The sequence below is a fragment of the Patiria miniata genome, unplaced genomic scaffold (genome assembly GCF_015706575.1).
Source record: "Patiria miniata isolate m_02_andy unplaced genomic scaffold, ASM1570657v1 HiC_scaffold_4, whole genome shotgun sequence".
Taxonomy (NCBI): domain Eukaryota; kingdom Metazoa; phylum Echinodermata; class Asteroidea; order Valvatida; family Asterinidae; genus Patiria; species Patiria miniata.
In genome coordinates, this window is record NW_024037071.1 from 2578229 (window position 1) to 2592270 (window position 14042).

General features: G+C 38.9%; 1 protein-coding gene across 1 annotated transcript; it reads right to left on the bottom strand.

Moving 5' to 3' along the window:
• Window positions 1-9843: 9843 nt before the first annotated feature.
• Window positions 9844-13821, bottom strand: LOC119739664 (early growth response protein 1-B-like). Its single transcript, XM_038214677.1, has 2 exons — window positions 13416-13821; window positions 9844-12438 (listed from the first exon to the last, which is right to left on the bottom strand). Exons 1-2 carry the CDS (start codon window positions 13642-13644, stop codon window positions 11129-11131), a joined length of 1539 nt encoding a protein of 512 aa, XP_038070605.1. The 5' UTR covers window positions 13645-13821; the 3' UTR covers window positions 9844-11128.
• Between the last annotated feature and the right edge of the window lie 221 nt (window positions 13822-14042).

Consider the following 14042-nt stretch of genomic DNA (forward strand, 5'->3'; position numbering starts at 1 on the left):
TTTATTTCACTTCACTGCGTCATAACTGTTCGCAGAAAATGTTCAGCGCCTACTGCGTCTCAAGGGCCACAACATACTGGAATACCGGACGGTATCAAACTTAAATCACACTGCAATTTATGTTTAAAGTTGTTGGGGAACAAAAAAGAAAAGACTGAAAAAGGGACCTTATATTTTCCATACGAGTTTTATGTAAAACCGTGGATGAGGAGACATACCTAGACAATTGGTAATGAAAGTTAATATCTTGTTAAATCAGAGCAAGTATACCTAATGACGTTTTCAAATTGTAAATCTTTGGCGATGTCAGTAATTCTCAGTACCGGTACTTTAAACGATACCAAAAGGTGTACTAAACTGGACGTATTTGTTGACATAAGAAAATCTGGAAATTGGTGAGACCAAAAAGTTCGTCTTTCATTGGAACTTGCACGATCCGTGTTTGTGTTATAAGAAAGATGCCGGGGACATGCTGTCGGCCGGCAAACTGATTCCCATCCAAGGGAATTTCCCGTTCCAACCGCGGCACATCACAGCGGACCGCGGGTAAAACCAAAGAGCGCCAAAAAGGATCAAATGCCATTGTGCAAGATTTGATTTCTTTTACAATATTTACTTGCAAAATACCCCGTGCGACTATCATCAACGACTCATCCTTCCGTATTAAAATCACACAAATCGCGATAAGAGATGGTTAGTGGTATAGTGTATTTCATAATGCAAATTCAGGTATTTCGCTTGAAACTACTTCAGCGTCCATATATGATAAACATTAGATCAATTACATAATTATATTATTTTTAATTTAATTAAAATAACAATCGGAAAACTGTATCAAAATTGACTTGAAATTAAAAAAAAAAACACACCAAAAACTCAGCAAGGTGGGAAGTACTACGGTGGCTCGTATTCGCCAATTCGTTGCGCACCTCTCTTTTTCTTACGGCGTTATATCGCCGTACTTTTTGAGTTATATCGCCGCACTATTGCGTTATATCGCTATACTATTGCGTTATATCACCATACTATTGCGTTATATCGACGTATTTTATTGCGATATATCGTCGTATTTTATTGCGTTATATCGCCTTATTTTATTGCGTTATATCGTCGTACTATTGCGTTATATCGCCGAACTACAATACTATAAAATTCAAATGCAAACAAACAACCCAGTGTTGTTATAGTCCGGGGGTTGACCACGGACGCGTGCATTATGGTCCGCACAATGTTTTTTTTTGGTCGTTTTATTGTCATTTTGAATCTTGTAGATCAACATTCCGAAGGATGCCACTTTGGCATCCTTCAGCATTTTTTTAATCAATTAATATGTAAATTAGCTACCGCCATTATCAATGGTAATGCATCTATTTTATGCATAATATGCAAATTAATATCTGCAATTATCAAAAAAATAATAATATCTCTTTCTTTACATGACTTCGTCCAATCGTAGCAAACGAGGTGTCTAAACCCATGTTCCTATAGGGTCAACGAATTCATTACCGCTATTTATGCAATGATAATATGTAAATGCAAATTAGCCTGCGCCATTATCAGAAAAAAATATAACATCTATTTATTTTCTCCGCAGGAATTTGTCCAATCGTAACAAACGAGGTGTGTATAGAGCCATTTATCAAATGATAATGTTCATTTTTAAGCAAAATATGCATAATTATCTACCGCCATTAGCGTATACATTTTTCCAGGCTAAGTACATAATGCAGGATATCGTCCTAACTTATTAACGCAGGTGTCCATAGACTCATCTTTTAGCGTCAATGATATTAATTGTTTCACGGGTTTATTGGGATTTCTCCCAGGCGACACCCCAAACCATCCCAATAAGTTCACCCTTGGCTAATGCCCCCTAATGCCATATGAAAGCCCGTATATTTTTTAATTAAAATAATGAATAGTGAAGATTATTGGTTTTGGGCCAAACTTGATGAACTTCGGTCAGTTTCATTAACACGCATTCGGCATAAAAGACTTTTCCCTGATTCAGATCAAAAATTGGGTTGAAGAGCGATTGTTGGTATAAGGCATCAGTTATTAAATAATTAATGCCTTACATTAACAATCACTTTTCAAAACAAACTTGAATGCGATGGGGAACTTATTATTATCTTGTCAGAATATTAATTTGCATATTATGTATAAGATATTTACATTATCATTGTAGGAATGGCTTCATGGTGACCACAAACACAATGGTCTAGACACCTCGTTTGAAAAGATCGGACTTAGTCCTGCAGAGATATACATGTACATAGAAGTTATTTTTTTTATAATGGAGGATGTTAATTTGCATAATTATTGTGCATAAAATAACGAATTATCGTTGTAAAATGGCTTTAATAAATCATTTGATCCCCAAACATGGTCTAGACACCTTGACTGGTAAGATTGGACGAGATCCTGAATAAAATTTGCATTTAACATAATGTTGATAGCTAATTTGTAGGCCTATATTAAAGTGGTTTAAACAAAAATGCTCAAGGGTGCCAAGGTGACACCCGCCGGAATACTGATCTACAAAGTTCAAATGACAAGAAAATGCAAAAACATTTTTGTGTAGTATAAGCACGCTTCCGTGGTCAACCCGGACTAAAATACTGGGTTGTTTGTTTGTATTCAAATTTTAGGACTAGACCTATATAGTTCGGCGATATAGCGCAATAGTACGGCGATATAACGCAATAAAATACGGCGATATAACGCAATAAAATACGGCGATATAATTTCGCAATAAAATACGGCGATATAACGCAATAAAATACGGCGCTATATCGCAATAAAATACGGCGATATAACGCAATAGTACGGCGATATAACGCGACAGTACGGCGGTATAAAGCAATATAGTACGGCGATATAACTCCGTAAGAAAGTTATGAGTTTCCATATCGACATTAAGCTTACGCAGACGACGCAGACTGCGCAGACAGTAAACGGAACAGTCGGCAAAGTTGAACCAGGTTCAACTTTGCCGATCGTCTGCCAGGCAGTTTGCGTCGGTCGGAGTTGTAGGCGACACTTCCGGATGAAATATTTCCATATGTCTGTGTTGCAGTTTGGGTCATGTTTGCGTTTCTCTTTGCGTTTCTTACGTCGATATGGAAACTAGGCTTTACTTTTCCTTAGCACAGCCTTTTAGCAACATTTTGATACCAAATGAAGCCGTGACAAACCTGCGACGCACGATTTTATCGGTTTTTGTGTCTCCCATTTAAAGTCTACACGGCGTGGCGCGCCTCATAGAGAAATACGACACCGTTTCGTAGGTGGTTTCTACTCGGTAAACAAATAATTTTTAGGCAAAAACAATATCTTCCGGAATATATTGAGCAGATAGGATTATTTCTAGTGCATTAATAAAAAAGTATTGAGCAAACGGTAATTACAGGTTTTTTTATTGTCTTAAAGTCATTTGCATTACTTCAGTGTAAAGCAGCGATTAATATCATTTTCACTTCTTCCTGCGAGAACATTATTTTAAGTCTCCCAATCATCTCGGGTGGTATTTTCCAAGGTGATACCCACAGTGAAATAGGCTATATTTACGTGTCGGCCATATTAAATTGAAAGCCAGGTAAAATCTTCATTTATGGAGCTTGCCAATAGAAATGAAAGCAACGAAATAAAGTTAACTACAAATTAATACCAGTCTGCTCTGATGAAAAATATAATTTGGAATTAAACATACCCCATATTTTAAGCCACATTTAAATAAAATTGAAAGTGAGGTTTGGAATGCATAAATAGTGTGGCACCATTTCATTCAACAGTTTGCAATTTATAAAATACATTCAGGGAACACGATCAATAATCTACGACAGAAAATCAAGTCCTCGTCAATTCCCCTGCTTCCCACAAATGCAACTATGGGGACCAATGTCTATAGGCATTTACTTATTTATGGCCCCTTCCACCGACTTACTTTTCATCAAACCTACAAATCACTGACATGAAAATGTTTGTGATTTTTCCAGAAGTAGAGGGAGCATCCATTTTATGTAGAATTGCGCCATGCGAATAGAAAAGACGGCCAAACTGGCTATTACAATATACATGTATTATTTTGTCAGATAAGTGTCGTCCCCCCCAAAAAAAATGTGACAAGAAAATAATACCCCTGGTATCCAGCCTCACACACTTAATACACATACCGATATAGTTTGGGCTCGCATTTCATGCCTATACAGGGCGAGTCAAAAAGAAAGTGACACGGAATACAGATTACATTTCTTGAGAACAATCATATTTGATACACCAATGAAGTATGTCTTAAAAGAGCAAGTTCTTCCAATCATCTGAAGAACAAAAAAGAGTTACTGAAATTGATCCATGCCATCAGAAGTTATGCACGTTTTACTAAAACGAACCCATTTCATAGCTATCCATGGAATGCCACTGGAAGCTATTGAGCTTAGTGAGAATTACAGATTACACACAAGCATTGAAATACAAATGAGATTTTAATAATAAAAATCAAGGCTGAAACATTATTTGTACTGTCAGATGTTGAGCTTTCAATATGAGGAACAAGTCAACTTTTTTTTTTCTGAGATATTGATGGCGATTTTTGTCCGTTTTCCTTTGCAAGTTCTCGTTCATTCATGGAGGTGGGAAAACGTCCAAGTTTCATTGTACTCAATGGGTATTCATCAGTTCGTAGAATGGTAAATGATCAGTGGTGGACAGCCGAGTTTTGTGATCTTTTTTTATTGAAACAGACATAGCTTGGGCATAGAGTAGGCAAATTACGTGAAATTTCACAGTTAAAAGTCAATAAGATGTACTTTATCTCTATGGTTTTTTTTATGAAATGGAGCAAGCCAAATATTTTTCAAATTCGGTGACTTCATTTTGACTCATCCTGTACAGGTCGTTTGCTTTTCTTTTCTTCTTTTTGGTCAAGTTACCTACAATATCCATTAATAATAAAAACCACTATCAGTGACAAGTCCATAAATCCAGAAATATGAATGGTTCATGAGATACTATATCAGGCAATTTGAATGCGTCACGAAGACTGATTACAGATATACAAGCATGCATGTTGGGGCGTGCAGCAAGCAAGTGATGTAAGCGCTTACAGCTAGGTATGAGGATAAAAAGAGTAAAAGTAGACAAACTATGTATCGATGCTGAAATCCTTACCTCAGCAATTGTGATTAATGAACCATCCAGTTAAAGAAATTTCTGATCGGAAGTTAAATTTTTCGTTTTGATTCCTGCTTTATCAATATTAGTATATTACACCAGAAGGTGAAAAATTTCAGAGAATATTTTGGTGGTATATTACTATGTATGTCTGGAAACCACCCCATCCCCTAAAACAATCGATATAAGTCTATTATAATTTTTTGTAGCAAAAAAAAATGGTGGTAGATATCGTTTTATTATCATTTTATGTTGAAAACGTCCGTTTGGTATTGTGCCTTCAGTAATATCAACCGATTGAGCGCTATACTTTCGGACCAATTATAACTATTCCTGGCAAGAAAACTCGGCTTTTAGCAAGCTGTATAGGTCCGCATTCAGTGCCATACTGGCTGAGCGTACAATTAATTACAGCGTCACTTTTCATCAATTCAATTCAATTCAAAGGCAACATTTATTTCCATACTTTCCACAAGTAAGTCAAACTAAGTTTTCAAATAAAAAGAAGGTAATTGTATAAATTAAATAAATAATAATACAACAATGTAGAGAACAGCCTAACACATAAGCGGACAATACAGGACAGTATACACAGACAATAGGTATAATCACGAAAACAAACAGTCAAAAGGAAACTAAAGACAAAACAAACACTCGAGACGCTCATAAATCAATCGAAGACAATCACAGCATCTGAAATTGCGTAACAGTAAACATTCTTTGTAACCAGTTTGTTGTGGCGAAGATACAAGATCAATAACACTGGTATATTGAGTCTTACTTCCTTTTTTTTTTAAAGAATAGAATAAACCGGGGTATTTAGAAGGAAGATGAAAGACTGTTTTTGAAAAAGCTCTTCTCCCAAGAATTTCTTTTAAAGAAAACGTCAGACAATTTCTGAACATCCAAATATTGATTTTCTCTCTCTTTACCTCCAAATTCACACCAATCGGTCGAGAATGAATTAACAACTGGCCTTTTGTATATGTCAATGAGTAAACAAATTAAGAAATCGATATGAGCATAAAGATGAAATCTATCGAGGCAATGTGTGAATACATTTTATTCATTTCAGTTTTTATACATTCCATATCACCTTCGTGTGCATTGATTCCGAATAATCGTTGCTCATTACGGCTGTACCTTTAACACTCTTTTGGCCCAAGTCATTGTTATATGAGCTAAATTAAACCTGTCAAAAATCGTTTGAATTGGCATCATCAAAACCAAACAAGTGGCAAACATCGATATGAGATCCAGGTTAAAAGGTGAAAACGTACAAAGGTATAAGCCCATTACAGTCGTACAGCGGTAATCTGCCCAAACACATATTGTAAAAATGAATACTTCATATTAAGGATTTATTGATTTTTAACTTATTTTACAGATTTTTTTTCTTCAAATAAACCACAAGGGGAAACTGACTGCGTGCATTCTGATACGTTTTTAAAAGTTGAACAAAAAATTTGGCCGGAGCGGGTTTTGAACTTGCGACCTCCGGATTACCCCACCGGTGTGCGCTAACAACTGAGCTATCCAGCCCTACGTTGCAACCAGGGAAATAGCAAACGGGGATCACTCGGAGAAGACACGGAGGTCGCCGGTTCAAACCTCACTCAAGTCGTGTTCTTTGTTTTAATTTAAAGAAAACCCGATTTACACATGATTAAAAAAACAGAAAAGAACGGTGAAAATTAGTCAAAATAATTAGTAGTCGGGATTACGGACCGGGAAATCTTTGGTGCCGCAAACAAGGAATTGTCGGTGTGTATTTTCCCTGACGACTGGACTTCAAGTCATAACCCAAGAACAAGAGAAACCAGTTACCATTGTGACTATGTTAATTGTTTAGAGGTCATAGAATGTATGGTGTATGTATCACACCTCGGATCGGCAATCGGGAACGCAAGCCAGACATGGACTATCTCGAACATTAAGCTTAAAAATGGTTAGCTGTGTTAGCCTCCTTCCCGTGTAGAAGTAAACTTTTTCCATGACCAATTTCTCGAAAATGCCGTCAGATTTTTGTTTTCTTCAAATTGGCCTTACATCAAGTTCATTGCGATAAAATTGAGGCGGTGGTGATCGCTTGTGACCATATGGTGCGAGTGCACCCCGGCCCCCATCCACCCACTGACAAAAAAACCCACAACGGCTAGATTTTGTATAATTATCCCAATGCCACCTAAATTCCCCCGCATTCTACACATAATGCAGGCACTGCTAAGGAAACTGTGTTAGCTTTTTCTTTTTTATCGTTTGTGGGGGAGGAACGGCATGAGTTGAGTTTTTGTCCAATACACGTCTGTGAGGTATGTTAATTAATGGCTTTTGCCGAATTGAAATTACATGCATGAAAATTAAATTATATAGTCATAATTACAAAAACACTCGCTTCGTCTATTTCCGGTCCTATGCTTAAAAGCGTTGTGTGTTTTTTATGTTGCTCTTGGTATTATTAACTTTATTAAAAAACCCTGAAAGTCAACCTAAATCAGTTGATTTTAACGCATACGCACCATTTACCTGTAGGTTTACAATGGTCGACACTAAAAAAAATGTTTGTTTATTTAGCTGAATATTACAATCCAAACGTGTATTGGTCTAGGAAACATTTTGAGTTTAATCTTTGCTCATGAAATTTACAGACCAACTGAGAATGTTCGACTATTCCAAACAATGACATACTCCAAAAAGTATTTGATTGACGAGAATGCCGACAACCGTACACATACAGTTGAATTTACCTTAGGGTCTCATTGCCGCAAGTTCAGTTTGTAACTGACGAAATAGAAACGAATGTACATCTTTGCTCAAATACCGTACGAATAAGAAAGTTCGAGAACAAAATGAGTAATGTTTTGTTGACGAGCTCAACAAAATATCTGACCGACAAGGGAATTGATTTCAGCATGTTTGGGGGGGGGGTTGTTTTGTGCACGTTTTGACATTTACGGAAAGCAGTTTGTTCTCATTTTTTTTAAAGGGCAAGACTGATAATTTCCTTGGGAGATCTGATACTTCTGTCAATGCACAAAACAAAACAAATTGAAGTTGCAATTCACACTAAATGTAGGTTTATTTTTGTATTTTTTTCACCTGTGCGTGTCCTCCTGTTCGACTTGCGAAACAATTTGTCTCTTACAATAACAAAAAAAATCACTTCAACTAGAGATCCATGTGAGCACCGATTCTCTTAATACATTAAACAATATTTAATGAACAATACTGCAGGATTCCCCATTGGTTTGCATCTCGTAAGAGCAACCAACGATACGCCCTTTACTCCCACAAATGTCACGCCCCCTCAGCCAAATTACTGGGCACTTTGACTACACTTGTTTTGATGGGGGGGGGGGGAGGTATAGTGGCTTACGCATATAAATTCTATTCATTTTAGTGTTATCATTTTAAGTTGGTGCTGAAATACTTACCGTTCTTTGGCTGATGATTCATACTCTCTGCCCACTTTGAGTGTTGCTCTGTATGACCCGCAAGGAATTATCGATATTGTGAAGAATTCGGGCGATTCGTATGCATATGCGTGTTGGACAACAACAACATGCAGTAGTTTTAAGCATCTATAATCACATCAGTGATTCACGTGATATGTATGGTAACAATGGAACGAACGCAAACGGTACCATAACTCACTCAAGATCCAAATACAAGATCGTCTAGAACTTTCTAATTGAACTTTATCTATTCCATTCCATGGAAAAGTGTCATGAGAACACGTCTGCGCCACAACAATTTATTCTAATTCTGCCATTCTGTTTGAATGAATCTTCCAATCCCCCCCCCCTCCCCCGAACTTTGCAGTTTACATTGTCGTTTATGTTTCATTTATTATTTCACAGACGGCAAATTCACATATCACTTAAATAAAATGCATGGGTTTCTTGTTAAAAAAAGAGAGTAATTTAAATCTGTAAATTTCAAGGGTTGTTGGTAGATCTTCCTATGGGGGAAAATAAAATTTATTGGGCTATTTTTGTACAAAGAATTCTAGGTATTATGTTGAAGCAAATGTTTATGAGATTTGAATCAAATGAGACGAAATTCGACACATTCTTGTGACATTCAGGGTGACAAAAATATTTATTCTTTCCCCGTAACATTTAATTTTGTTTAATCTTGTTTCAGTATATAGTACAACATCATTTACATAAGTATCATTTACATCGTATTTTTTACACTTGTTACGTCATAAACAAAGAATTTCTTTAAAGAACAGCAAGTGTGTTTATATGTTGAAATGTACAGGTTAATATCTCTGACATGGTTCAGCGATTTAGGAATAATTGGCCTTCTTCGAAAAGAAGGCTGTGTATCAGCGCAATTCCAGATCCGACGAACCAGCCAAATCAACTGTTCCCACACTTCTAAGGGACCTTGATTCTTCCGTTTCATCAGGCCATGTTTGCCTCCGATTTACTTCTAAATACACCACCACAAGGCACATTTTTGTTGTGTATTTTTTTCTTTTTTAAATCGCACATCCCCCAAAGAGCGATGGCTGCCTGTCGACGCTTGAAGACAGGTTCATCAAACGCCAATGATATACACAACACACACACCTACGACATAATGTTTATACAGCGCACCCATTATTGCAGCATTTCTATATAACTGGACATCGAAAAATCAAAAACATCAAAAATAAGTTGCGTTACCACAAATCTTAGAGCAAAATAATCAGCATATAGCATTTTTTTTTATTTCTTCAGGTATTTTTTCCTTTTTAGATACAGAAATTAAATGAAACTTTAATTACAGCGGTGATAAAGGCTTTCCATCGCGGGAGTGGGAGTGGTTTTTTACTGGTGGCATATCAAACGAAAATGCAAAATAGTTGGATGAAAAAAGTAATAAAACCCGAACCTGCAGGCTGCTTCTTTCTGTTTACAAACGTACAAACGAAAGCAATTTAAGTATCTGAACCTTTTACTCTTACTATTTGGTTGTAATTGCATGTTAGGTCACCCAACATGGAGACCTGCTCCCACTTTATGGATTATTATGACCATCGAGCAATCCTGCTGCAGACGGGCTTTTTAAATTGAAATTAACCACAAAATGGCGGCATTACATTACAATTCTGTATTAGGTCTTCGAACATTCCTTGCTGGCAAGAGTTTCTTGTATCATTCCTTTGCTCTTAAATAAAAAGGTGTACATGCAAAAGCGAAGGAGGAATCGCAAAATGATTCGAATACGAGTCTTTCATAGTGCACACTCAACGCTAAAATTAAGGTTTGTGTAATCAAGTAATAAGATTATTACATCACTACCATTAGTGCTATAGGATCTGTGCTTTGTACGAGTGCATTGCTAAAATGATTTTGCCGCGAGGAATGTGATTTTCAGTGCTCAAATCAAAGAAAACTTTTAACCCATTTTGAAAATACATGACATTATTACTTTTGACCACTTAAAAGCCGTGAACATCCCCAAAGCGCTTGATTTAATCATTAAGATGCTAAATACTACAGTTTGACGAGAAATACACCAGAAAGGAAAAGGTTTAGTGTTTGAGAGCGAAAAAATGAGAAGGAACATGAAATCACTTTGCATCAACAATTGAGCATTATAAGTGCTAGTTTCTACTATCAGCAAGTTGGTCCCGAGAAAGTGTGCTGCGAGTTTAAATTTTGTACACAATTTTTTGTACACATTCATAATATTGCGCATTTGCAAATGCGTTTTCTAACACATAAAACTGTCATTAAAATACAAAGATAGTTCAGTTTCAGGTTGCTATCAACCACCGAAAGAGGGAAACTTTGTATTTTTTGTGTGAGAATATTCAGGTGAATACAAAGAATAAACCAGTTTACCTTAAAACTGTAGTTTAAATACTGCAGATTTTCATCTCTGTTTGCAATTGGATATTGGAAGTTAAAAAGAGTTTTACAAAGTTTTTGAGCAGGTGCTTAGATTGTTTTGAATGTCTCTACGATGCACTGGTAGTTATCGTGCTTGCTGGTAATGAACAGGAGGGCGTTGGGGAGGAGGAGGAGGAGGATGTATGAGGTAACTGGTAACTGCATGAACTGGCTCCTTTCATCTGCTCTGACTCCTTTTTGACCTTTTGCCGAAGATGGATCTTGCAGTGCCTCTTTCTCTCGTCACTGCGGGCGAACTTACGGCCACAGGTTTCACAGGAATACGGTTTCTCGCCGGTGTGGGTACGGATATGGGTTGTCAAGTGGTCGCTGCGGCTAAAGTTCCTGAGGCAGATCCGACATTGGAATGGTTTCTGTCCCGTGTGGATGCGAATGTGACGGGTGAGCTCGTCGCTGCGAGAGAACCGCCGGTCGCAGTTGTCAGCAGGGCAAGCGTACGGTCGCTCGTGTGGTGGGGTCTTACCCGGACGATTCACGTACTTTCGGGGTTTGGGGGCTTTGCCTGTGGTGGAGGTCGGGAGAGATGATGGGTAGGGTTGGTTCAAGATGTCCACTGGATTGGAGACTTGCAGCAACATACCTTCACCGAGTTGGTGCGTGTGAGTCCGACAGGGAACAGCCTGGGGTACGGGTGAGGTTTGAGAGCGAGATGACGATGGTGACATTTTCATGGGGTGAGGATGCTGGTGTACGGGAGCGTGTTGTGTGACTGCAACATGCTGTGGCAGCTGCTGAACTGGTCGCCCAAAGGCCGAGCTTGAATCCAAAGAGGCAGGCCAGGTGTACTTGAGGACCCCATCGATCTTGATGCACTGCTCGGCGAATGTGCCGGATGGTTGTGATACCGGTGTTTCGGCAGCGCAGGCGGCACTGCTGAGCGTGTCCACCAGCGTGTCGAACGAGGACAGTCCAGCGGCCTGTGTGTAGGCGCACGAATACGGGGGTAGTTGTTCCGTTTCGGTGGCCAAGTCGGGAGATGACATTGGCAGAGGTTCCGTGCAGATCACATCGTAGCTGGACGAGCTGGTAGGGGTGTAAGACTCCTCTCTGCTCAGGCGTTGGGTTTCTGAAGACTGGCTACCGCTGGGTACTGCCTCGTTGATGAGCGTGTTGGACCTGCTGACTATGCTGCCGATGACTGTTGGAGTAAGCATCCCTTGGTCCGTGGTTGCCCACCAAGAGCCCGAGTTGGGAGACCCGTCAGGACTGTCAGGATCTGGCGACATCTGCGGTGCCGTGGTTGTGATGGTGCCGTGGTAGCACAGAGGCATCGCGTCGCTCCGGGTGTTCATGTTGTGATCATGCTCAAAACTTGGGTCGGTGACCGTGTGTTTGTATTCGAAATCTTCCATGTTGCCTGAAGGAAAAACAAACGAGAGACAAAACTCATAAGTATTTTGTCGAATTCACACCATACACGGTGAACAAACAAAAATTTCTTTCACGAATAAAAAGGAATGCAAGATCTCACTTTCAATCTAAAAAAAATAATTAATACAACTGCATATTATTTGACAGGCAACAGCATCCGACTGTCATATCCGGAAGTAGAACCCACTGACCGCACAATGGAATACAAAAAGCGCATCAGCGAGCAGGTCACTTGTGACGATACGATGCACACAAAAAAACATCAAAACGGCATAAACAGATTTTCAGTACCGTGTGTGATATTCAGTGTCATATTATACACATGCCATGTACAGGCTAAGGGCATAGAGCCAGTGTATTAATAGGGTATCGGCTGTCCGTACAACGTGCACTTGGGAAAGTCCGCGGCTGTTTGCATTGGACCGAGTGTGCGGGAGTGAAGTCGTGGAGAGCTGTGCAGCGTTTGACGGTACTGAGGTTTGACAAAGATCCGATCGGGTGAGTGGGTGCTGGTGGTGCGGACATGTGCTGCTTTCGCCCACATGGCTTGATAATTTTAAACACAAAAATGAAGACCAAGTGTCCACCCACGTTTATTTATAATACCCAGACATGTGATCAAACAAATTAATGCTAAAATTTTAAATTCAAAGTTGTAGGAAATGCGCGAGCAAAAGTTACTGCCAAAAAAATCATGCCGATGAGACGAGTGAAAAATAAAATAATAAACAGCAAAATAAATAAGTGCCTTCACCAAGCCCGATAGCAAATTACCTAATTAAATTTTGGACTATAATATTCACAATATTTTCTATGTAAATAATAACAATAACGCTGCAAGCACGCATCAAAATAAAACCATAAGCTATAGGGATAAGCGACCACGAAAACTCGCTAACAAATTTAATTGATCAATGAACTAATTAGCAATTGCAATAAAATTATTTTAAGAGAAGTACACACCTGCAAAGTTTGGCAGATCCCCTTGTTCGCAATCGATGAACAGGTCAGTGTTGGACACTGCCATGGAGTTGGTGAGTGCCCTGGCGAGTTCTTCTGAGACAGCTGGGAATGGTTTTGATCCAGAGAACGACTGGTTGAAGTAACTCGTGTCAAATTGACTCAGCGCAGCCTGGGAAAGGGTGTCCAAATCCATTCGCATTTCGCCGGATTTTTGTTGTTTCTTGCTCATACGGTCCTGCAGTTATCACAAGTACACGACGAACACAAGGCGTCGAAAAATCAACCGCACAGGGTATGTAGAACTCATAAACCTCGGAAAATATTAAGCAACTCCAAAAGCTTGCACGACTATTTCCGATGTTGATCGAGAAGTGCCGAAGTGTGGAATGATTACGCCTCGACTTGCTCGGTATATTTATTCATTTTTTCATTCATGCCTTGCCACACCAAATTTGGGAGGTCACGTGGCAGCTAGCTATACAATGACGACAAGAGAATGGCGATTGACGTCAGCCATTCAGGTCGTCGCTATGGAGACTCGCTGTGTGCTTTCGGGCAAGGTTGTGGGTTCGTTGATTATAATGAAGAGACCTGCTAGTACGTAGCACCATTCTTATTGAGTAATTG